The sequence below is a fragment of the Oryctolagus cuniculus genome, chromosome 2, assembly GCF_051225735.1.
Source record: "Oryctolagus cuniculus isolate XC-2025 breed Fujian yellow rabbit chromosome 2, ASM5122573v1, whole genome shotgun sequence".
Taxonomy (NCBI): domain Eukaryota; kingdom Metazoa; phylum Chordata; class Mammalia; order Lagomorpha; family Leporidae; genus Oryctolagus; species Oryctolagus cuniculus.
Genome location: NC_142868.1, coordinates 204,152,661 through 204,179,829, shown reverse-complemented (window position 1 = coordinate 204,179,829; position 27,169 = coordinate 204,152,661). Strand labels below are relative to the sequence as shown.

The window sequence follows — 27,169 nt, the reverse complement described above, 5'->3', positions numbered from 1 at the left end:
GGCGTTTAGTCTGAGATCCGTCACGCTGCTCTTCCATGGAATTTTCATTCCTACCTACCGAGAGAAGCATGTATTCTCAAAGGATGTGTGCACACACACCACACACACTTGGGCTATACACACACATCACACACACACATACACAGGGTGCATACACACACCATATAGATACACAGGGTGTGTGCACACAGCACACACACACACACACATGGGATGTATATACCACACATCACACACACATACACAGGGTGTATACATATCACATACATACACAGGGTGTGTACACATATCACACACACACACGGGGTATACATACCACGTATACACAGACATGGCGTGTACACACATACATCACACACTCACATACAAAGGGTGTATATACACACCACATACATACACAGGGTGCGTACACATACCATGGTTACACACACAGGGTGTGCACACCACACATACACAGACACGGGGTGAACACACACATCACACACACACACATACACAGGGTGTATACACATACCACATAAAGATACAAGGTATGTACATATACCACACATACACATGTGGTATACATACCACACATAAACACACAGGCACGTGGTGACACACATATCACACATACACACACATACTCAGGGTGTATACATACACCACATACATACACAGGCTATGTACATATATCACACTTAAACACACATGAGGTGTACATACCACACATATACAGACATGGGGTGAACACACACATCACACATACACACACATACACAGGGTGTATACATACACCACATACATACACAGGCTATGTACATATATCACACTTAAACACACATGAGGTGTACATACCACACGTATACAGACATGGGGTGAACACACACATCACACATACACACACATACACAGGGTGTATACATACACCACATACATACACAGGCTATGTATATATATCACACTTAAACACACATGAGGTGTACATACCACACATATACAGACATGGGGTGAACACACACATCACACATACACAGGGTGTATACACATACATACACAGGTTATGTACACGTACCACACATATCAACACATGCTGTGTATATACCACACATACACACACAGACACAGGGTGAACACACACATCACACATACACACACATACACAGGTTGTATACACACACCGTATACATACCGGGGGTGTGCACACATACCACATATACAGACATAGGGTGTATACACACTACACATTCATACACAGTCACAGGGTATGTACACACACCACACAACACACACATAGGGTATGTACATACACACCACATGAACACACAAACACAGGATGTACACACACACCCCACATATACACACATAGGGTGTGTACACATATCACACATAGCATATGTGCATACATACTACACATACACACATGGGGTTTGTATATATACACTGCACATATACAGGCAGTGTACACACAAACACCACATATACATATACACAATGGGTGTGCACACACACCACACACACAAGGTATATACACACACACCCCACACATGTACACATAGACACAGGGTGTGTACATACACACCACACACAGACACAGAGTGTATACACACACCACACACCTGAGATGTGTAAATACACACCACCTATACACACACAGACATTGGGTGTATACACCATATAAACACACAGAGACATAGGGTATGTACACATACTGCATATACACACAGGTTGTGTACACATACACCACACATACACAGAGACAGGGTGTGTACACATATACCACACACACAGACACATGATGTGTACACACACACACACCACACACAGATACACCATGCACACAGACATGGGCTGTACACACAGCACATAGAGACAGCGTATGTATACACACAACACACACATAGACATGGGGTATGTACATACTCACCATATACTCAGACATATGCTGTGTCATACACACCACACAGAGAAAAGGGCTATATACACACACCACAAACACAGACACATGGTGTGTACACACACACCACACACACAGACAAGGGGTGCATACACGCATACCACACAGAGAGACACAGGGTATGTACACACACACACATTGTAGACACACTGACATGTATTGTTTTCACATACACCTGGAGAGATTAAAAGATTATTCCTGTTACTGGATTATGAAAATAGACCATAACTCCCTGGGCATTATTACACAGCTTTTGGTGCACACTTCTCAAGTCACAGGTATCCAAACAGATAGGTATTACATGCAACAGATCTGCTAAAAGAAAAATCTAGAACCACTGAGCACACCTTTTGGTAAGATGAAAAGGGAAGCTGTATTTAGTAAATGTGGAATCAGACCATTACTATGTATTTAGGAAATGAAATCCTTCAAGTAAAAACCAGCCTATGATAGGTCAACTGTTAATAATCATACTCTTTAGTTAAATATGAACTTAATGTAAACTGAATTAGTCAGATATGGTTCCTGTTGTTCAAATAAGCAGAAAGTGATACAAATGACCAACCAAAGTCTGGTTCCACATCTAGACCTCAGAGAAAAATGGTTTAATCTTTGTGAGTCTGTTTCTAACAGGTAGGATGAAAGTAGGACAGTCCTGCTCCTGTCTGTCTTTAAGTGAAGATCACTGTTCTCCCCAGTACAATGAGACAGGGACAGTCCTGCTCCTGCCTGTCTTACACGGTGAATGCTAAGGTCACTGTTTGTCCCTGGTACAATGAGACAGGGACAGTCCTGCTCCCATCGTCTTACACGGTGAATGTGAAGATCACTGTTTGTCCCTGTTACCATGAGACAGGGACAGTCCTGCTCCCACCTGTCTTACATGGTGAATGCTAATTTCACTGTTCTCCCCGGTACAATGAGACAGGGACAGTCCTGTCTTACATGGTGATTGCTAAGATCACTGTTTGTCCCTGGTACAATGAGACAGGGACAGTCCTGCTCCCATCGTCTTACACGGTGAATGTGAAGATCACTGTTCTCCCCGGTACAATGAGACAGGGACAGTCCTGCTCCCGCCTGTCTTACACAGTGAATGCTAAGGTCACTGTTTGTCCCTGGTACAATGAGACAGGGACAGTCCTGCTCCCGCCTGTCTTACATGGTGAATGCTAAGGTCACTGTTTGTCCCTGGTACAATGAGATAGGGACAGTCCTGCTCCCGCCTGTCTTACACGGTGATTGCTAAGGTCACTGTTTGTCCCTGGTACAATGAGACAGGGACAGTCCTGCTCCTGCCTGTCTTACACGGTGAATGCTAAGGTCACTGTTTGTCCCTGGTACAATGAGACAGGGACAGTCCTGCTCCTGCCTGTCTTACACGGTGATTGCTAAGGTCACTGTTTGTCCCTGGTACAATGAGACAGGGACAGTCCTGCTCCCACCTGTCTTACACAGTGAATGCTAAGGTCACTGTTTGTCCCTGGTACAATGAGACAGGGACAGTCCTGCTCCCACCTGTCTTACACGGTGAATGCTAAGGTCACTGTTTGTCCCTGGTACAATGAGACAGGGACAGTCCTGCTCCCGCCTGTCTTACACGGTGATTGCTAAGGTCACTGTTTGTCCCTGGTACAATGAGACAGGAACAGTCCTGCTCCTGCCTGTCTTACACGGTGAATGCTAAGGTCACTGTTTGTCCCTGGTACAATGAGACAGGGACAGTCCTGCTCCCATCGTCTTACACGGTGAATGTGAAGATCACTGTTCTCCCCGGTACAATGAGACAGGGACAGTCCTGCTCCCACCTGTCTTACACAGTGAATGCTAAGGTCACTGTTTGTCCCTGGTACAATGAGACAGGGACAGTCCTGCTCCCACCTGTCTTACATGGTGAATGCTAAGGTCACTGTTTGTCCCTGGTACAATGAGACAGGGACAGTCCTGCTCCTGCCTGTCTTACACGGTGATTGCTAAGGTCACTGTTTGTCCCTGGTACAATGAGACAGGGACAGTCCTGCTCCTGCCTGTCTTACACGGTGATTGCTAAGGTCACTGTTTGTCCCTGGTACAATGAGACAGGAACAGTCCTGCTCCTGCCTGTCTTACACGGTGAATGCTAAGGTCACTGTTTGTCCCTGGTACAATGAGACAGGGACAGTCCTGCTCCCATCGTCTTACACGGTGAATGTGAAGATCACTGTTCTCCCCGGTACAATGAGACAGGGACAGTCCTGCTCCCACCTGTCTTACACAGTGAATGCTAAGGTCACTGTTTGTCCCTGGTACAATGAGACAGGGACAGTCCTGCTCCCACCTGTCTTACATGGTGAATGCTAAGGTCACTGTTTGTCCCTGGTACAATGAGACAGGGACAGTCCTGCTCCTGCCTGTCTTACACGGTGATTGCTAAGGTCACTGTTTGTCCCTGGTACAATGAGACAGGAACAGTCCTGCTCCCGCCTGTCTTACACGGTGAATGCTAAGGTCACTGTTTGTCCCTGGTACAATGAGACAGGGACAGTCCTGCTCCTGCCTGTCTTTCACGGTGATTGCTAAGGTCACTGTTTGTCCCTGGTACTGAGACAGGGAGAGTGCCTCACCTGCCTGTCTTACGTGGTCAGAGGGAAGGGCACAGATTCTAACTGGTACAACACACTAAGAAAGCTCCTCACCTGCCTGTCTTTATGGTCAGTGTGAAGATCAACAGTGAGGCACACAAATGTACCCACTGGAAATGCCCATTCTTAGTGCTGTTTAGGTTTCTGTGTAGCTGCAGTCCTGGAGGGCCCTTGGGAATGAAGTAAGTACTTACTTTCCAAGTTACACATAAGGGCCTTCGCCACCTTTCCTAGTTCCAACTGTAATTAAGTGGCACTTTGTGTAAATTAGTGTTCTTCAAATCACAATCTCGATGAACTCCACAGTGCAAAGTACAGAGTAGTGAAACTCACGCTGGGTGAATGCAACGCTGCCCCCTGGTGCCAGCAGTGACCTCATGTGCACCACGCGGCTGCTCTCAGCTCAGGTTTTCTCCTGGGTTCTGTCTGCTGTCCCCACTTCTTCCACGCAGGACCAGCAAACCTTTTTTCCCACCGTGCTCCGTCTGCCTCGCTCTGCTTTTCACTCCCCATGTACACTGCTGCTTCTATTTGCTAGGAGAGAGGACTTCGTTGGTGGCCTCAGAACATAAAGTCATTGCGAGTGTTCAGACGAACATAAAAAACAGATTGAAGATGGTGGTCCAGGGTTCTGGGTATCAGACACGAGAAATGGACACTTTCCTGCCTTTCAGAAGTGTGCAATTTTGCAACGCCCACCTAATGGGAAGTGAAAGTCCACATGCAATACATGGACTATCCTATTCTCAGATTACATTTCTTGTGTCAAAGATGTTGCTTAGGGTCCATAGTGTGGTGTGGTGGGTAAGACCCTGCCTGGGACTCTGGCATCCCATGTGGGTACTGGTTTGAGCAAGTCCTGGCTGCTCCACTTCCGATCCAGCCCCCTGCTAATGCACCTGTGAAAGCAGTAGAAGATGGCCCCAGTGTTAGGACCATGCACCCATTTGAGGGAACTGGAAGAAGCTCCTGGTTCCTGGCTTCAGCTTGGCCCAGTCCAGGCCATTGTGGCCATTTGGGGAGTGAACCAGCAGACAGAAAATCAATCAATCTCTCTCTCTCTCTCTCTTCCTCTTTCTGTAACTCTGCCTTTCGAATTAATAAATAATACTTTTAACAAAAGATGTTGTTTGTATAGCAGAAATGCACGTTTGTTGATGTTGATTTTGGCACTAAAGTAGCAGTAAGGTGAAATAAAGCATGCTCAGCAGGGCGATTCAGGAGGGTGACAGATGCAGGCCTTTCAAAGCCTGATTTTAATAAATTCTACGTAACCAGTGACTTGTGCATGCTGACTGCGCAATCAACAAAGCTGTACAGTTGCTTTGATCTAAAGATTCCTGGAGATTCCTCCCTAGGTGGGCTATGAAATACCTGGGGAATGATCCACCTGGGACATCACAACGCCTGCCTGAGGCTCTTGTAGGGGAGCCCTCTCTCTGTGACACAGAGGGCTTGTGACGGGATCTGTTCTGGGAGGGGCAGGGGAGCCTCTAATTTGACTTAGAAATCAAACCAGACCTGATCAAGGCCACAGTGGGGGTCCCTCCCCCAGAATGCCGCTGCTTCCAAATGGCTTCCTGGGATCCAGAGTTTGTGAGAAACAGAGTGACTATCACATGTCACTGCAGATTGGGCCTGTGTGATGCTGGCAGCAGGCAACCCAACCACCTAATATCTCACGAAGGCCATGGCTCCTGGAGTAGACCAGTTGGCTCTCTGAATGTTCATGGAATAGATGATTACAGGAGTTGTTAACTTTGGAGCCAGATGCCGGATGTCAATTCTGCAACAGGCACCCAGCAGCTGCTTCCTTCTCCCTGCCTGTGCTCTGCCACCTCTTGTGGTCCTCACTTCGCAGCACCTGCATTCTTGTGGGCTCTGGGCTGCACCTTTGCTGAGCACCTGAGACAAGGTCATCGGGCCAGGTCTGCTCGAGGCACCAGGAATTCCGGGACCTGCCCAGGAGTCCATAGGCAAAATCGACTTGGATTTTTTTTTTTTTTTAATAAAAATGTCTTCAGTTTGATTTGTTATCTGACTTTAAAAACAGGTATGTTCTAAATGCTCAAGTTTAATAGACAAATTTTGGGCTGGCGCTGTGTCACAACAGGTAAAGCCACCACCTGCAGTGGTGGCATCCCAAATGACATCGGTTTGAGTCCTGGCTTCACCTCTAATCCAGCTCTCTGCTATGGACTGGGAAAGCAGTAGAAGATGGACCAATTGGGTCCCTGCATCTGCATGGGAGACCTGGAAGAAACTCTTGGCTCCTGGCTTCCAATTAGCGAAGCTCTGGCCATTGCGGCCATCTGGGGAGTGAACCAGTGGATGGAAGACCTCTCTCTCTATCTCTCTCCTCTCTCTCTGACTCCACTTCTCTGTATCTCTGCCTTCAAATAAATAAATGAATCTTTAAAAAACCAGACAAATTCTATGCAGTCACAGTCCAAAGCTATTTCAACAAAGCTTCTGACTCCTTTTTCCAAATATATCACTTTGTAATTTTAGAGGTATTTGAAGTATGGCCCTACATAACACAGGGTAAAGCAATAATTCTAGAAATGGAAAGCAGAACCTAAAATTCAACTGAAACCCTTGGTTCAAGGATGCACATTTACAGATCCCACTTCCTAATCCAAGCATTAGTGTCCACGGCTTCCCCAACACCGGAGGGAGTAAGAAAGGCAGTGCAGGCCACAGGCAAGCTGCAGTCATTCATCAGTCTCAGCAACTGCCGCTGCCACCCCAGACCACACCCGGTAATGAGTGTCCAGAAATACATACTTTATCACACAGCTCTTTTTGTTCATTCTTAACATTTCAGCAATATTGATGGGTTGGGACAATTATATTTGCTTGGATTCTTAGAAAGCCTGTTACACCTTCTCCACACTGTACTCTGCAGTATCAGGATGAGAATATCTTGTGAAAATAAATTTTGGGGGCCAGCATTGTGGTGCAGTGGGTTAAAGCCCTGGCCTGAGGCCGGCATTCTATATGGGCGCCGGTTCTAGTCCCGGATGCTCCTCTTCCAATCCAACTATCTGCTATGGCCTGGGATGGCAGTAGAAGATGGCCCAAGTCCTTGGGCCCCTGCACCCATGTGGGAGACCTGGAAGAAGCTCCTGGCTCCTGGCTTCAGATCGGCGCAGCTCCAGCTGTTGCAGCCATCTAGGGAGTAAACCAGCGGATGGAAGACCTCTCTCCCTGTCTCTACCTCTCTCCATAACTCTGTCTTTCAAATAAGTAAAATAAATCTTTAAAAAAATTACAAAATACAACTGTTTTAAAAAAAGAAAATCATTTTGATTCATGTAATTTATTTGTGTGTATGGATTTGCATAGATATATAGCTGTGTACATATGCAAATATAACTGGTAAACTGTTTTCATACGACTCTTAAGCTGCTCTAACAGTCTAGGGTTATTTCATAAAATACTGTTTTCCTAGTATGAACTATGAGGACTTGTGAGCACCAGTGCCTCGTGCCTGCACGTGGGATCAGCAATCAGTAACTCATGACTCCCTGACCTAGAGAGAGACTCTGTCCCCTGCAGAAATGCCTGTCCTCTGAGTATAGAAATGAGCTCCCCGGAATTCAGATTTGCAAAGAACATTGGAGCACAAGGAGAATGGTAGGAAAAAACACTGCCTTCATTTTTCATCACCTTCTATCATTTCTGCAACATAAACCCTGAGCCAGTAAAGACAAGATGCAGGCTGCTTAGAAAACCTCTTTTCTTTCTAGAAAAGAAATATCTGAAGTCATATTTTGGAGTGTGACACCAACAGAGAACTGGACTAAGGTCCAGTGAATCTCACACGAGTTGACCTCAGCATACCACCACATCTGCCTCACTGCTGCGTCTCACAGTGTCAGACGCCTGAGGAGAAAACGCAGGTCTCTAACACAGGAGACAATGACAAGCCAGTCCTCTCACTTCCAGAGCATTTCTTTTCACCCTGATTACTCGACCACGTGAAAGCAGAGCTTAGATTGTGTCACCCGGAGCCCACCCCCGAGTCGATACATCTGACTGCACTCAGGACTTCCACTCTCCCGTGCAGGTGTGGGCTGAAGCTGCCCAACAACACTATTCCAGCAATCACTAGTGTCTCTCAGCTAAAGCAACCAAGAAATGCAAAATTAAAGACCGGCACCCTAGCTTAACTTTATGTACAAACTGTACTATGCTAATCCAATATGTACACTACAAATACCTCAGCACAGCCCTGTGATAACCCACTGGAATCACAGTTTGACTGAAATAAACACAATCTAGTCAAACAGATAACCTGGAGAGAGTCTATAAAATAAAGGTTAAGTTTTCCTGAACAGTTCATCTTTTCAGCATTGGTCACTGTTGCTTATGTGACAATCGCTCAAGTGTCATGAATATTAACAGCGATTCACGTTGAAAACTGGCCCAGATCCCAGTGTAACACTTTACTGATATTTTAAAGATTACCATTTTCTTCCTCCTCCTCCTCGTCCTCCTCCTCTTCCTCCTCCTCGTCTTCATCGTCCTCCACGTCCTCTCCATCTTCATCATCATCATCATCTTCTTCCTCAATCTCCTCCTCTTCCTCTCTGTCCACCTCCTCGTCCTCCTCATCCTCATCCCCCTGCTCATCGTTGTCCTCGGAGTACTCCTCCTCCTCATCTTCCTCCTTCTCATCCATGTCCTCGGTGGCGTCACTTTCATAGCATTCATCCACTGAGGAGCTGTCTGCCTTTACTGCAAACGGTTTTCTTTTGGGTGCAGGTTCTTGGGGCTGTTTATCTTGTGTTTTTCTTTTTTTAGCCAAGGGACAACCATATACACTGATTAAAACAAAAGGGATAAAGGGAAGATCTGAGTTACCATCTTTAGAGTAAAGCAATAGGAGTTGGTCAAGATATTTAAGGCTCAGCATGGGCGTCACTGGTGTGAACGTTAGATAGATAAGAGCATATGCATTTCTAACACGTGTGCCAAAATCGGTTCATGAAATGCTAAGACAGAGAAATACAGCCTGCATTTGTCTAGTCACTGGTAACGTTTCATCTGTCTTCCGCATCCTTGTTACTATAGTTCCAAATCTCATGGAAATCCTAGTAAAACCCATGAAGATGACTTAAGAAATACTTGCACAATATGCATCGCATGCATCTGACAATACAATCTCAGCTTCCTAAACATTGTACCAAGTAAACACTACGTATAATGCATCTTTAAACCAGATTTAGCTTTTGCATGCTATAGTAACACATGCACTTGTATGTAAAACATTAAAAATGCATATATTGTGAAGGAGCTTCAGATATGTTTGAATTTGCATATTAGATAAAATTTATATCGTTAGATGCAACAGCCTGCTCAAACAATATGGTTTATAAATGCTTGCTTTTGGTTTTAATGGGAGCAACTGCATAACTAAATATTGCACGGAACATTGCCAGTCTTGGAGACCACCAGTCCTATACTCAGCATTCCAGAAAATGACCTCTTATTGGTCATCAACACCAAATCATGATGAAATTGGTCCAAATTTGGGTAGGACCCTGACAGCAGGAACTAACACTGTTTCCTTGACAAAGGGAAATTTTCTAAAGGTATATTGCTAATCCAGCTTCCTTCTGCCTGGAGATCCTATGTATATTACAAGGAGTAAGGGGGGAGAGAAACAGAGGCAAGAACACTGTGGGCAAACACTCCCTTGTCTGGACTGTGATGTGGGATCTCTTACTGCCTGCCTCTGCAGAGCACTCTTACAGACCCTGTTTGGCTGAGGTCTGTATGGGGCAAGTCATGAACCACCCAGGGTACACTGTGCGGAAGGCTCCTCTGTGCTGCACCCTGGGTGGTGCCGGGACTCAGAGGTGATGGGCACAGATCCTCACCCCAGAGCTCTATGGGCCAACAGGGGACTCAGACAAGTCTGGGATACCATTTAGAACTAAGACTGACACTCACCACTGTTAACCATGTCACAGGCATTCAAGAAGTACTTGTTGAATAGACAGAGTTGAGTATGATAAACACTCTGATGAAAACATGGAGGGTACAATGAATGCCATGTCCAAGAGGAGAGGCAGTCAGGACACTTAGTGAGGTCTCCAGGAAGAAGCCAGGCTCCAGATGAGCCTCAAAGGATACACAGATGACATCTAGGAGGGCAATAACACGCTTCAAGCAAAACAACTTGCCAAAGATGTGGATTCAAGGAGGAGTGCAGTATGTTTGGAAAACTAAAGCATACACAAAACCCCACATGGGTGGGCTTGAATGGTGAGGGTGAGATGGGAAAAGAATGTGAGGTAGGAGTTGAGTCATGGAGGGTCAGCTTGACTTTGTGGGCTACTTGGAGACTAGATCTTTATGCAAGAAGTAGGGAGTTACATGAGCTCTTAAAAGGTAAAGGTGGCTGGCACTGTGGCTCACTAGGCTAATCCTCTGCCTACGGTGCCAGCACCCTGGGTTCAAGTCCCGGTCGGGGCGCTGCATACCGTCCCGGTTGCTCCTCTTCCAGGCCAGCTCTCTGCTGTGGCCCGGGAAGGCAGTGGAGGATGGCCCAAGTGCTTGGGCCCTGCACCTGCATGGGAGACCAGAAGGAAGCACCTGGCTCCTGGCTTTGGATTGGCACAGAGCACTGGCTGTAGCAGCCACTTGGGGGATGAACCAACGGAAGGAAGACCTTTCTCTCTGTCTCTCTCTCTCACTGTCTAACTTGGCCTGTCAAAAAAAATGGTAATGGCCAGGTTTCAGCAAAAGAGCACAGGAAAGGTATGTAGACAGGGAGAGAGGACAGAGAGCATCCCACGTACCTGGCCAAATGTTGTCAGGTCATTAGCCATGTAGCTGGGTGTCTGTACTGGGGTGGGGGCACCGGGACCCTGGGGGAGACTTCTCTGCAGGTTAGACCTTTGGGGAGCAATGGGGCATCCCCTCCCCACTGAAGTCAGGAGCCAAGTGTGCCTATAGCAGGTGCATGCTGGGAGGAAAGTGGTACAGGATGTGCTCAGCTTGAAGTGGGAGACATTTGAATTATGTGAGGTATTTGAACTGCTAAGGCAGATCTCACTGACTGAGTGAATTTGCCCAGCTGAGGGACCACGAGCATGGTGGGTCTCAGTGGTCCAGTGAACTTGCCCAGGTTTTATTGGCTGGGGGAGTTTGGAAAGGTGTCCAACTGCACACCTCATAGTCACCAGCTCTAAAATAAAAAGGCACTCATCGGACATGCTGTTGGAAGAAGGAATTGAAACCCATTAATTTAAAGAGGGCAGTGTGGCATCTGGTGCACACTACTCACTCACTGCATGGCAATGGCTGCTATCTAACAGCTATGAAGATGATGATTTACTGCTGTCGTTACCACCTTTCAGGCATCCAGGTACGCAGCAAACACGCTGCTCCTTGCAGCTCTGGAAACGATCCGTTGTCCTGCTGGTGTCTAACACCAGTATTGGAAAGACAATCTAAACAGATGACCTAGTGAAATGGAGTTAGTGAAACTGTTACATGTCTCAGCAAACTATTTATTTCTGGTTGCTGGGGCATATTTCATTTCTCATTTCATTACAGAGTGTTGCTAAACCTGTGCCCTGGTAGGTGCTGAGGTGCTACAATGCTAAGAGCTGGGGGCTCCACTTCCATTGGGCTCTGTGACTGGGGGGTCCCCTTCTTCAGTTTGCATGTCACTTGTTCACTGGTAAAATGAGGACAGTTAGGGATTTCTCAGGCTCTGTCAGTCCTGAAATATCAGGATGACTGGTCACCTGCCTTTTACATGTTATCATCTCCTAAACACACAAGAAAGACAAGAGCCGCAGTTGTTACATTCACACTGAGTTGGAGAACACATATGTGTCTACATCATTTTCAATTATGAAATAAGCAGATTTCTGAGGTTTCTTTTGTGTGACCCTCTTCATGTATCAGGGAGCATCTGAGTCCATCATCTTGAACGTAACATTGGTTGGTCCCTCTGCTCTGGCTCTCCTCCACCTGATACTCACTACCTGACAACAGTCGGTCTAAGTCCACACCAGCTGTTCTCCCCATACGGTGGCCCTCTATCCAAGAGCACTTCTTTCAATGTTTTCATTCTGGATTTGTCAGTAACAAATCAGTAAGGGGAGCAACAAAAGGATTGCTCTTCCAGGTCTACCCATGGCTTCTCAACGATTGCTGAACTCTCCCCATCTCCTGTCTCTCTTCTCAGTTCACCAGTATCTGATTTTGACACACTCTGCTCTGCACAACCAACACTTGTGATTTAAACTGTGAAATCATTCCAGATTGCTAGAAAATGAAGTAAAGTGAACTCATTTTGTGCTCTTTGTTGGGGCTATTCTCGTCCACCTGGCAGTGGGAAGCTTCTCTGGATGCTACGGGGCTCTTGTTCCACCGTCTCCTCCACACACACACACACATGCATGCACACACGCATGCACGCATACACACACGCACACACACACTTGCTACCTATTTCATGAGACTCCCCTCTTGCTCAGATACGGCCCTTAAAATGGATGCTGTAATTAGGAGCAAGCAGGACTGGGTTTCACTAGGACTTGAGCAGCTGAAAATTTGGAAGACAGCATGTTTGGCTGTGAGGGCATCAGGAAACGGGGTCCCAGCTGTGACCCCCTCAGGAGGAGTGTCTGGCATAGTATGCTTCCTCCTCAGGGGTCTTCTGAATGGCTCCTCTGCTTGCCCCTTGGGCAGCAGAGTCTATGGCTATGCACCCCTCGCCCCAGCTTCACACCAATTTTCCTGCCTCCTGGAGATGCTCCCACTCCATCAGAACTGCCGGGGGCAGGAAAGTGGAAGAGGATGGAGGGGAGAACAGAATGAGGGAAAGTAGAGAGAAGAGCGGAGTCCAGCGTGCAGGAAGGTGAGTGTGGAAAGGCAGGCGTGGAGGAAAAGGAGAGGCAGCAGTTACCTGGGTTTCTGCAGCCACAGGCTGAATGCCACCATCATCAAACCGGTTTTGAACAGCCCGGGCATGGCCAGCGTGATGTGAAGAGAACACCATGTGTGGAGCCCTGGTGTAAGTCACACTTTGTTAACACTGATTTTGGGCACCTGGACTTCCCGATGGGGCTGTGGTTTGGGTATTTGTATACTGAAAGGGTCATCAGGCCTCTTACAGTGCTAAATTTTAAATCATTAAAAAATTTCCTAACTGATTCCCTTCTCATTGTTGCAGCTTACTTGTGAAGTGTAAGTTCTACTTTATTGTCTCATTTATTTTATTTTATTTGCTTGAAAATGAGAGAGAGTGAGCGAGCAAGCTTGTTCTCTCTACTGGTTTACTCCCCAAATGCCTACAACAGCTAGAGCTGAGCCAGGCTGAACTCAGAAACTCCATCCGGGTCCACCACATCCAGGAGCCCAGCAGAGGCCCAAGCTTGAGCCAGCGGTGCTGCCTCCCGGGAGGCTCACTAGCAGGAGGCCGGGCTGGAAGCAGGGCCAGGGCTTGATCCCAGGCACTGAGATTCTGTTCTCCTTCTTTAGCCCTCATTTTACTTTCCATGGGGCAACAAAATCCAAGTCCAAGACACATGTCATCCTATCTGTGTTTAACCCAAGTGGCCTAAGAACCCATTCACACCTGCTTTTGGTCCTCCTCTCCAGAGCCCTGGGGTGTTTCAGAGTGAATCCTTATAAAGCAGTTCTGGAACATGAGTCTGGGGAGTTGGGTCCCCCTAAAATTGCATCCTGTGAGTTCCACACATCCCAGGAGGCATGGGGTACCCCTTCCCCCGCCAGCTGGAGGAGGCTCAGCCCCGCATGCACGCACACATGTGGGCCTAGCAGGACCCTGTCGGGGATGTCAGGAGGTTGAGAGGATGCACATGCAGGGAGGGGCAGAGGCTCTGGGATCATGGGGAGCTGCATCCCAGGGGACCTGGCTCTTCTCCCCGTCTTCCATATGCTGAGCATCCCAAGTGCAACTCGTCATTGGGATTCACGTGCTTGCCTCATTCCTCCCCTCTGCTCCGTAGCCGTGTGGACAAGCCCCCACCAGCTGCGAGCTTCCCATGGTCACTTAGAGACCCTGCTCCTGGCAGGTGTTCAGGGGCTATCTGGTGAAAGAGCAAATTGCAGTTTCCTCCGCTGATTAAAATGGAAGCGCCCGTCTCACTCTCGTGCGGAAATGAGTTCCATAGTCTCCTTCACTAGAGTGAGAACAAGGGTGTTTTTAACTGGCTCTGATGTTTTAGAGTTGTAACATCCTACACGCAGCCAGTAGCCCTGCTGGCTATGGACTTAAGATGCTAGGAAATAAGCAGCACACTCCCTCAACTGCACTCGTCGTATTTCAAGTGCCCCATGCCACACACGACTGCTGGCCACCACACTGCGTTAAGTTCTGTGAGAGCCCAGAACACCCTCTGGGGCTCAGTAAATGTCTGCTGAATGAAAACACAACGGCAAGGGGGCACCGTATGCTGAAGGGCAGAGGATGAGGGCGAGGGCAGTGCAGGAGGCGGAAAGGCTGCTCTTCAGTTTCCGCAGCCCTAGGCACCACCTGCTGACCAAAGCCCAGTTCAACTCCGCCTTCCATGGAAGGCAGGGTGGAGCCGGGACAGGACTCTCAGGCTCACAGGTGCCCCCAGAGGGCTGCAGAGGAGCCCCCAGGCGCTCTGGCAACCATTGCTGCTGGCCCCCACCCCCACCAGGTTTGATGGCATCCCAAATGCCAGGTGCACATCTACAGCATTTGACAGATGACAACGTTTTCTCACCATCATCCCCGCTATGCAAATCACTATATAATATGCAGGACTGAAACACGGCAATAGCCATATATTGTGTATCTTTTCACACAGCTAAACCTTGAAGGAGCTGCTTACCACAGCCACTTGTAAGCACACGGCAGCTCAGGGCCTCTGCTGATGAAAACCGTCTCCTGAGACTCCTGGATGTGTCCACGGAAGGGCTCTTCCACTGAACTCAAGCACGGAGGCTGGCAGTGACCTTATCTCAGAGAGAATTCTGCCAAGTACCATCTCGAGGTGCCATGTCATTTAGAGTGTCCAGTGACAGAGTGAAAAAGGAACTCTTGCTAGCTTAGAAATGAGAAAAGCTGGGGCTTTAGCCTGGTTTAAGCTGTTTAAAGTTTCAAATGGAAGAACTGCCTGCATCCACGTCTCTACAATCTTCTACACTCACGTGCACATCTCGTAATGTCTTTCAGTCATTGCAGCTTTTATGATCCCTTTGTTGTTAACTTGACTTAAAGAAGTTTCAGGGTTTTGCATCAAGGTAGTCCAGAAAATTATGACTTGGTATGGGATTTTCTCAAGGAACTCACATATTTACATAATATGTATATACATAGCATGTATTACATGCTCTGAAGGCTCATTTCCATGCTGTTTAAAAATATTTATTTGAAATTCAGAGAGATGAGAGAGGAGAGAGGGAGAAAAGAAGGGAGGGAAAGGGAGAGGGAGGGATGGGAGGGAGGGAGGGGCAAGCACATGCTCGCTCTGCCATCCACTGGTTTACTCCCCAAAGGCTGCAATAGCTAGGACTGGTACAGGCCGAAGCCAGGATCTCAGTCCAGGTCTCCCATATGGCTGGCAGGGACCCAAGTACTTGATCCATCACCTGCTGCCACCCAGGGTGCACACCGGTAGGAAGCTGGACCAGGAGTGGAGCACGGGTGGGAACCCAGGCATGCTGACACAGTGTGAAGGTGACCCAAGTGGTGCCCATATCACTGTGACAAGCACCTGCCCTTCGTGCTATTTTTAGTGTTTTCCTTGATGTTGTCATTTGCTCAGTTTTAACAGGATCAGGAGATGGGATGGGGGAATAACTGTTCCCAACTCGCGCTACAGTGGTTGACGAGGGAGACTGGGGTAGAACTGTCCCCCACCCCCTCCCTACCCCCTGTCAGTGAGGCTGAGAACATAGAGAATGGCCAGCGTCAATGGAAAACTTGCCAGTGCTTCTTTGTAATCTCATCTCACAGATGATGTTTTCCTTCTGCTACTTTCATTTTGTCAATGATTATTTTGGCACAACAGAAACAGTATTGAACAAAATGCTGGGGCACTGAGTTCTAATCCCAGCTCAGGGAAAACCAGCTCTGCTTACAGAACACTGTGTGCCTGTTCTGGATTTTATGGAAACTTTACACGGGTGAATTCCTTAAACCATCGTGACTCTGACGCCAACACCACTATAGCCCCCCACTGTGAGTGACTGTCTCAGCAGCACACAGCCGAGCAAGCACAGTTGGGAGTTTCTAACCCCTTTTCTGTATCATGGATTTCTAAAGAGAAAGACTGATCCTATCCTACTTTCCCGTTGAGCTAACGTAAGTATTCATTCAAGCAATATCATTTTTTTGTATCATGAGTATGTGCTAAATAAGTATTTGTTAACACTAAGAACAGGGACAAGCCAAGAGTACTCACCTTGAGTTCTGTTATTCAGTACAGTACTGGAAATCTTAGCCAGAGCAACAAGAGAACACACTAGAAGACACCCAAATGAGAATGGAGGTGCAGAATTACCTGTTTGCAGACAGCAGGATTTTTTATAGAAAAACTTACAGCTTCCACCAAAAAACTGTTACAACTGATAAATGAATAGAGTGAAATTGTAGATACAAAATCAATTACAAAAATTAGTAGCTTTTTAATACATCAATAGTGAAATTTCTGGGAAACAAAGCAAGAATGCAATTCCCATTCACAATTGCTACAAAATCCTCCAGAAATAAATTTAGCCAACTAAGTGAATTATGTCTATAATGATAAGTATGAAACACTGATGAAAGGAACTGAAGAGGACACACACAAAAGTGGAAAGACATCCCACGTCCATGGATCAGGAGAATTAATACATTAAAATGTGTAACCTACTCAAAGAGATCTACAGTGTCACTGCAATTCCTATCAAAATGCTAATGACACTGTTCACAAAAATGGAGGAAAAAAACTATTAAAATTTGTATGAACCAAAAAAGGCCCCAAATAGTTGAAGCACACATGAGCAAAAAGAACAAGAGAAACATATTTACAATACATGACTTCAAAATGTACTACAGAATCATAGCAAACAAACAGTATGATCCTGACATAAAAACAATACAAAGACAAGTGGAAGAGCGTAAGGAACCCAGAAATAAACCCACATAAGTACAGCCAACCTGAGTATTTACAAATACAGAAAGAACATTGTTGGAGAAGGGGAAGTCTCTTTAATAAATGGTGTCAAGAAAACTAGACATCCACATGCAAAAAGTTAATTAATTAAAATGAAAGCCAAAGAAATAAAATATCCCCATATCCCTCACCATACACAAAAATCAAAAATGAATCAGAAAACTTAAGCAGAAAACTGAAAACTATGAAACTACTAGAAGAAAATATAAGAGAAATGCTTCAGGACATGGTCCTGGGCAAAAGTTTTTTGGATATGGCTCCAAAAGCAAAGGCAGCAAAAACAAAATTTGACAAATGGGATTACATCCAACTAAAACATTTCTGTATAGCACAGGATATAATTAACAGGTGGAAGAGACAACATACTACAGAAAACATCTGCAGACTATTTATCTGACAACTGCTTAATTTCCATAAAAAGGAACTCAAACAACTCAATAGCAAAAATTATAAAATTCCAGATAAAAAATGGACAAATGGTAGGAACACACATTTCTCAAAATGGCCAACAAAGTATATGAAAAACACCCCACATCACAAATCAGGGAAATGCAAGTCAAAACCACCACGAGATAACACACCACCAGTCAGCACAGCCATTATTACAGAGACAGAAGACAGCAAGTGCTGACGAGGAGGCCAAGAAACGGGATGCTGCTGGCCGGAGTGTAAATTACTCCAGCCATTACGGAAAACAGCATGAGGTCCTTACAATTCCAGAAATACAACTTTCATACGATCCAGCCATCCTGCTGCTGGGAATACACCCAAAGGAACAGTAACCAGTAGGCTCAAGAAATATCTGTGCTCAAGAAGTACTGTGCAGCACAACAGCCAAGATATGGAATCAGCCTGGGTGCCCACTGATGGATGAATGCAGAAAGAAAATGTGTTGTCTATATACAATGGAACATTATTCAGCTGCAAAAAAAAAAAAAAAAAAAAGACACTTCTGTCATTAGCAGCAACATGGATGGGACTGGTAGATGTTAAGTGGAATAGGTCAGGTACAGAAAGACAAATACTTTATGTTCTCACATGGGAAAGCCAAAAGATTGATCTCAACAAAGAGAGAATAACCAGCAGTCCCAGAGCCTGGGCAGGTGTGGGGAGGGAGGCGGGGAGGACACTTAGTAGGTACAGGGCTGCAGTTGGATGGAGAAAGGACTTCTGATATCCTGCAGCACAGCAGGGAAGCTATGGCTGGCAACACTTAACTGTCCACTTCAAAATAGTGAGAAGAGAGAATCTGGAATGTTCCCAAACCAAAGAAGCACTGTATGTCTGAGGTGATGGGTTTGACAACCACACTGTACCTCATACATACAACACAGACAACTGCCATGTGCCAATTAAAAAGTAAACACAATGACTTTAAATTAAAAACATGTATTTTAAAATGTCAAGGCTTACGGATTCTATATATTATGCATGAAAAAATTTGCTGAGGGATCAGATTGAGAGAGTCATTTGTTTCATTCAGAATCATTTTCCTGGGCAGTGCACATGGTCCCCAACCTCAGGGACCACAGTGTGGAGCAGCCACATCAGTTCTCACAGATGGGACTTTGTTAATCGTATGTCAGCATTACTGATTCCCAGACTTCCCCTGGGTGTGTAAAACTCCCTTCCTTGCCTACTTGGGCATCCCCTCGGGCTCGTTCTCACCTGCTCTCACCTGACCTCGTGCACTTTGGGACCCAGTACTGGCCGCCCCAGGAAAGCCTTGCTCCTCCATGGCCCGGTCTTTTGCCTCCTCGACCCAAGACTTCACTGGTGGGTTCTCATATTGGTGGGGCAGATTGCAGCCTGGCCGAGGGAGGGGCACCAAGGACGATTCTGAAAACTGTCTATTCTATGACGTCTTTGTTCTACCGTTGATTGTAACTGAAGGCTTGTCTGAGTATACATCTAAATTGCAAAGCATCTCCCTCAGGACATGAGATATCTTTTCTTGCTCTCCTTTCTTGTGACAGTGTGAAAAAGCCCAATGCTGTTAAGAACAGTTGATCCTTTGTGTGTGGCCCCTGGATGCTTTCAGGGGCTCCATGGACAGGGACCTGAGACTCCTGGGTAAATTTGCTCAGTGGCAGGTGTATTTCCACATGTTGTGCTGCACCCCTGTAGGCCTGTGTTGATCTCAAAGTCAGATCAAAGAAATTTTTTAAATGATGTCTTCTACCATTCTTCATTTTCTTTGTTCCCTTTGGAATTACTATTATTTGGATGTTGTACTTACTGGGCTGCTTTTTCCCATTATCTTCATTTCCATTTTCTTCACAATTTGTTTTTCTAACTGGGATATTTCTTCAAGTTAATCTTCAATTCTCTTGAGTTTTTACTTCTTGCTATCTTTTGTCTTTCTGAATTTCTTAGGGTTTTGTTTTCTAAATGAGTCTTTTCATTCCTTTGAGAATACTGTCATTTTCTTTGGTAAGTTTTCTCCTCCTACAGAAGCTCTATGTGCTGAGGCTGTGTGTTAGGCTTTACTGTTTTCACCTCTGAGCCGTTTTCCACCTGATGGGGTGGGGCTGTGTTGGTCGTGACCTCAGGGGCAGGATCCGAGAGGCAACTCTGCCAGGTGGCCCAGCATGGGGACTCCACATTTCCCTGCTGGGTTGGTGAGAACCCAGAGGAGGCTTCTTCACCATCCAGGGCACAAATGCCGCCACGTGCTCCTGTTTGTCCTCCACATCTGGGTGAGGCCATGAGACTTTGCTTGTTCCATCTGGAGGACCATTCCCCAGGCAGGCCTGCCCCCTCTCAGAGTGAGGGTGGGTAGGCTCCCGCTGCACGCAGCAGAGGCGCATCCACGAAGGCAGAGCCGTTGCCTGCTTTCAGACCATCCTTGCCTCCCCCTGCAGGAGCCCCTGGTGCCACCAGCTCTGGAGCTCAAGGGCTTTCACGTGACCGCGGGCTGCGCTTCAGGTGTTGTCAATGACAGCCTAACATCCAGCTTTTCTCGTGGGGGGCGGGGGGTTGATCAGACAGTGCTCGACTGTTTTATTCCTTCCAAGAAATTTATTATTTATTATTTATTTTTATTACTTGAAAGGCACAGCAACAGAGACAGAGTGAGCAAGTGAGTAAGCGAGAGAGACACTTTCCATCTACTTATTTACTTTCCAAGTGCCTAAAAGAGCCAGGACCTGGCCAGGCCAAAGCCTAGAACCCAGAACTCCAGCTGGGTTCCTTTGTGGGTGGCAGCTCTGAAGCACTTGAGTGACACCTGCTGCCTTCCAGGAGGCCATCAGCAGAAGCTGGATTGGAAGCAGAGGAGCCAGGGCTCAACACCTGTCTCTCTAGCTTAGTTACTATAACCTAGAATGCTCTGCACTTACAAACAAGAGTCTTTAGTATTTTTGTAGAGAGTTCTGCAAAGCTGCAACAGCTAATTAGTGCATTTGGCCTTCACCTTAAACTTGGATATGCTCCAGCAATTTTTAAGAACTTAGTTTTGGCTACACAGTTCCCACACCTTTTAGATTTCACTGAATGCGCACATTTACCCTGCATTAAGGGTATCCATTTTCATCCTTCTCACCCTACAGTCCTATATTCATCCACAAGTCCCCTTGTCTGGGATTCCCTCTTCTACCTACCCCTCGAGACCCACTGTAAGCTGTGCCTTCTTCAAGTCATTCCTGATCATCCTGAAATTCAGGCTCATCAATCTGTATACTTTATACCACAGACCTATCATCTCAGTTTTACTCTGGTTTTCTCTGCCTATTGGGACCCTGCCTTATTTATTTATTTTTTGACAGGCAGTTAGACAGAGAGAGAGAGAGAAAGGTCTTCCTTCTGTTGGTTCACCCCCGAAATGGCCACTATGGCTGGTGCGCTGTGCTGATCTGAAGCCAGGAGCCAGGTCTTTCCTTCTGGTCTCCCATGCAGGTGCAGGGGCCAAGCACTTGGGCCATCCTCCACTGCCTTCCCGGGCCACAGCAGAGAGCTGGACTAGAAGAGGAGCAACTGAGACAGAATCTGGCGCCCCAGCCGGGACTAGAACCCCGGAGTGCTGGCGCTGCAGGCGGAGGATTAGCCAAGTGAGCTGCGGTGCCAGCCAGGGACCCTGCCTTATAATTAAATAATTCTAAGTCCCCCTGTGTCAAGTAGAGGGGTGCGTATTTGCTACTTTTTCTGTATTGATTTATTTTACTGACCCTTTTGGTATTGGCTAGTCCAGTATTTTTATAAAGATTTATTTATTTATTTGACAAGCAGAGTTAAAGAGAGAGAGGGAGGGAAAGAGAGAGGGGTGGAAGGAGGGATGGATAGAGAGGTAGGAGGGTTGGAGGGAGAGAGAGAGAGAGGTCTTCCACCTGCTAGGTCACTCCCCAAATATCTGCAATAGCCACAGCTGGGCTGATCTGAAGTCAGAGGTCAGGAGCTTCTTCTGGGTCTCCCATGTGGGTGCAGGGGCCCAAGGACTTTACCATCTTCTACTGCTTTCCTAGGCCACAGCAGAGAGTTGGATCAGAAGTGGAGCAGCCAGGACTAGAACCACTGCCCATATGGGATGCTGATGCAGCATGCAGAGGCTTAACACACAGATCATACAGACCTCACAACCCTCACAGACCGCACAGCCCTCACAGCCCTCACAGATCATACAGATGGCACAGCCCTCACAGCCCTTATAGACCGCACAGCCCTCACAGACCGCACAGCCCGCACAGCCCGCACAGCCCGCACAGACCACACAGCCCTCACAGCCCGCACAGCCCTCACAGCCCGCACAGCCCACATAGCCCGCACAGCCCGCACAGCCCGCACAGCCCGCACAGACCGCACAGCCCGCACAGCCCTCACAGCCCTCACAGCCCTCACAGCCCTCACAGACCACACAGCCCTCACAGCCCGCACAGCCCGCACAGACCGCACAGCCCTCACAGCCCTCACACCCTGCACAGCCCGCACAGCCCACACAGACCGCACAGCCCTCACAGCCCTCACAGACCGCACAGCCCTCACAGACCACAATGCCGCCTCCTGCCCCATCAGTGTGCAGGTTTGGTTCTACTGGCACTTGACTTTCAGTGGCATGCCTGCTGCTTTGTTTCTGTCTACATGACATCTTGCCCCTCTGCCGTTTCCACTGCAGTGTCGTGAAGGTTAAAGACCAGTGACTCCACAGTTAATCTGCCTCTTGGCATAGGATCAGCAAGTGAAGCTTCTTACACATACACTGCCACATGAGATGGCCAGCAGGACACTCACTGTGCTGCCCTCTGGCACCTCTGTCCCAGCAGTTTGCAGCAGGAGCAGGGTGGGGACCTCGGGTCTGTGAGCGACAGTAACTGTGCCCCAGGATTTCTAGGCACAGGGGATATGCAGAGGAGCAGGCGGGAGGCGGGGGTGGGGGTTGTTGCAGATCTCAGCAAGCACACTGTGTTATTCAGGCATGATCCTCCTGGTGTCTGTGTGCAGCGTGAGGTCATGAGATAGATGTCTGTGTATGTGTGCATCTACATCGGTGTCATCTACCTCTTTATCCATTCATTTCATGTCTTTACTTTCCATCGATGGATCTATCTATCCTATCTGCCATCAGGCAGTGGACACAATGGAGCAGGGAGGTGGCCTCTGCCTGCCTCTGTGGCACTGAAATCTGAGACATGTGGGTCAAGCGCTTCCTTTTCCTTCTGATTCTACGAAGCTGCTCCAGCCTTGCAGAATGCAGACCTAGCACTTAGTAGGTCCCTAGGGTGGTTCTCATCCAGTGCTTTTGCTTGAATGCGCACCTCACTTATTTAAAGCAAGTGGCAAGATGCTCTGGTGAAAATGCTCCTGTCCAGCAGGGCACACAGAGCCTCCCTCAGGTGACCTGTGGGTAGGGACAGGTTTCCCACGGGCTGTCCTCAAACACAGCCAGGTCTACTGTGGGTGAGCTCGGAGACGGAGAACTACTTTGTGCTTAGAGACACGCAGTCCTGCTTCCTCACGTTTGTGCAGGAATGTGCAGAGGGGTCTGGGAGAGGAGGCATGGACTGCATGGCCAAATCCAGGCAGGAGCATCGTCAGCTCACAAGTCAGATTACTGGACTCATTAATGGGTGTATGTAAATGCCGCTGCTGCTACAGTGCCTAAAACCATTTTCTCTGTCTCTAAATTTAATCATTCTAAGAAGACCATAATTTCTCTTTTCTATGAATTTTCACAGGAGTCGCTTACTCTCTCCACCTCCTGTGCAGAAAAGGAATCTCAGCTCTCGAAACGCCAGGGCTCTCAGATTCCCCTTGGGAAGAGTGAGTGGTTGGGGCAGAACGGTTGATCTGACACTGCCCGCTGTGTCAGTGGCTTCATCACCATGGCCTCAAGCTCCTCCCCTGTCAAAGAAGGGGTGACCACATCCCTGGAGGTCTTCAGCTGAACTTTCTGGAGTCACAGGTGTTGAGTGGTATTTTGGGGCCTCTGAAGGGGTGGAGGGGCTGCTCCCTTCAAGTGGGAGCAGCTCGGCCCCCTGCTGGGCACATGCTCAGGCTGCTTATTCCAGAGGAGACTTTTTTTTTTTTTTTTGACAGGCAGTTAGAGAGAAAGAGAGACAGAGAGAAAGGTCTTCCTTCTTCCGTTGGTTCACCCCCCAATGGCTGCTGCAGCCGGTGTGCTGCGGCCGGCGCACCGTGCTGATCCAAAGCCAGGAGCCAGGTGCTTCTCCTGGTCTCCCATGGGGCACAGGGCCCAAGCACTTGGGCCATCCTCCACTGCACTCCCGGGCCACAGCAGAGAGCTGGCCTGGAAGGGGGGCAACCGGGACAGAATCTGGCACCCCGACCGGGACTAGAACCCGGTGTGCCGGCGCCGCAAGGTGGAGGATTAGCCTAGTGAGCCGCGGTGCCAGCCTCCAGAGGAGACTTTTATGGAGATGTGAGAGGTCAGAGGCTACCAGCTCACTGAGTGCCAAGGCCCTGAGTTCCTGGATTCCTTAGGGTCTCCTTTAACAGTTCCTACTGCAGTGCTGCTCTTCATACGATGTTTTTGGAAATATGTCAGTCTCAAAAATTAAAAAAATACCAGGCACATTCCTCTTCCTTCGTCCCTGCGCCACGGCTCAGGTCGCCTGCTCAGCTGCTGCTCCTTCCCAGATGCAGGCTGCAGGTGCACAGGTCCTCCTTTGAAGCATCCTGTGTCTTCAGGCCGCACTCTCCTAGTCTTGCTCTGCCTTCTGTCCTTTGTTCTCCCTGCTCTCTGTGTTCCCCCGCCCCCAGGTGCCAGCGGAGCACCTCCCATGCAGACACCTGCCACATGGGAAGTGACCAGCAGCACTGGCGCAGCTGGCGCGTCTCACGTCCACAGTTCCTTTTCCGCTGCTCCCCCTCTGGCCTGAAGCACCTGCTTTCCTCTCTGCTTGGCTCCTTCCTCGCCTGTCATCACCCTGATGAGGGGTCTCATCCAAGAGAAGGGGACCTCGGAGCACAGGGACAGCAGGCGTGGGTGGAGAGAAGTCAGGTGTCCCTCCCCGTACCTGTGAGGCTGTGGGAAGTCGGTGGCATCAGTTTGCCACCTGTAGGACTACAGTTGGTACCAGAAAGAAGGTTCTAGCACTGTCAGTCCCCAGGGCAAGGCATAGGGGCAATGGAGATGATGATGGAGGTGTGGGCAAAGGTGTGGATGGTGACCCAAGGGTGAACCTCAGCTGTCCCATTCACCCTAGAAGTCACGCTTTGTCAGCCATCTGCCCTACAAACCAGCCCAAGGTAAAGGGTGAAGAAACATGACAAGTTGAGAGGCATTGCTCACAAATTCAAAATTCAACCCAGGGGCAGTTATTGAGGCTCAGACAACCTGGCTGCTTGTTGGCTAAGGGGATGCAATTGACTAGGGCATGGTGTCCTGGTGTCTCTGCTGACCCTGGTGGCCCTGATGTCACTGGCATGGTGTCCTGGTGTCTCTGCTGACCCTGGTGGCCCTGATGTCCCTGGCATGGTGTCCTGGTGTCTCTGCTGACCCTGGTGGCCCTGATGTCCCTGGCATGGTGTCCTGGTGTCTCTGCTGACCCTGGTGGCCCTGATGTCCCTGGCATGGTGTCCTGGTGTCTCTGCTGACCCTGGTGGCCCTGATGTCCCTGGCATGGTGTCCTGGTGTCTCTGCTGACCCTGGTGGCCCTGATGTCACTGGCATGGTGGTCCTGGTGTCTGCTGACCCTGGTGGCCCTGATGTCCCTGGCATGGTGTCCTGGTGTCTCTGCTGACCCTGGTGGCCCTGATGTCCCTGGCATGGTGTCCTGGTGTCTCTGCTGACCCTGGTGGCCCTGATGTCCCTGGCATGGTGTCCTGGTGTCTCTGCTGACCCTGGTGGCCCTGATGTCCCTGGCATGGTGTCCTGGTGTCTCTGCTGACCCTGGTGGCCCTGATGTCCCTGGCATGGTGTCCTGGTGTCTCTGCTGACCCTGGTGGCCCTGATGTCACTGGCATGGTGGTCCTGGTGTCTGCTGACCCTGGTGGCCCCGGTGGCTTTGTGATCTTGGTGGCACTGGTGGCCCTGGTTTCTGACCACTCTGCTTTTCTCCAAAGACCTGTGCCTGGAATGCAAAGCTGGGCAGTGGCATGACTGGTGCTTCTGGTCGTCTGCCTGGCAGGAAGCAGCAGCTCTCTGCCCAGCGACCTGCTCTATTCAGCTCTGGCGGGGCCAGCCCAGGAGAAAGGGAGCCATCCACCAAACAGGTGTCTTCTAAGGAAAATGCCATTGCCTACTATGCTAACCATTCCTTCCTCTGTACTTTTCTGGCCAAGGCACTGTTAAATAAAACCATCGATCATTAAAAAAATTCTTGTAAAACAATTCCTTTCTGAACAAGAAGCAAGTATCTTAGAAATGACTGCCTTCCCCACTGTCCCCACAGGACAACAGGAGCATCCTGTTCTGCTGGTGGGAAGGCAAGCAGATCCTACCCCACGGGAATGAGCCCTGTGTCCTCCTCACAGTACCCAACCTAGGGACAGAGTGAGAGTTATAACAAAGAATCTGCAAATCCCACATGACTTATAGCATGGAAAACTTGAAAAAAGTCCAAGTGAAAGAACCTGCGTAAACTACAGTACAACCACAGGATGGAGGGCTGCCGTGAAAATTAAAATTATTCAATGACACGAGAAAAGGCACATACTATAATGTTAAGTAAGAAAAGAGAAATACAAAATTATGTATGTAATATGAGACAACAAAGGGGAAGCACCTCAAGACATCAATACAGGCAAAGGGTATTTTGGGGTAATGCTGAAAAAGCAAAGGCATCAAAAGCAAAACTAAAGCAATGGGTTTATGTCAAACTCAGAGCAAAGAGAAAACCAACAGAGAGGGATTAAATATTTGCAAACTATTCAACTCACAAGGGATTAAACCCAGAATATGGATGGAACTCAAACATTCAACAGCAGGAAAAATAACAAGCAATCCATTTTAAAATGGGCTAATGACCTAGCAGACA

The 27,169-nt window shown here is 48.0% G+C and overlaps 1 protein-coding gene across 22 annotated transcripts in view; it reads right to left on the bottom strand.

Annotated features, from left to right (window-relative positions):
• The window catches only part of MYT1L (myelin transcription factor 1 like), a 441,118-nt gene that overhangs the window by 112,573 nt on the left and 301,376 nt on the right, over positions 1–27,169 (bottom strand). For all 22 annotated transcript variants that reach the window (XM_051838143.3, XM_051838145.3, XM_051838141.3 and 19 more), the window contains one exon: positions 9,031–9,386. In XM_051838143.3, coding sequence (XP_051694103.1) covers positions 9,031–9,386 — 356 coding nt within the window. The remainder of the gene's footprint in view (positions 1–9,030; positions 9,387–27,169) is intronic.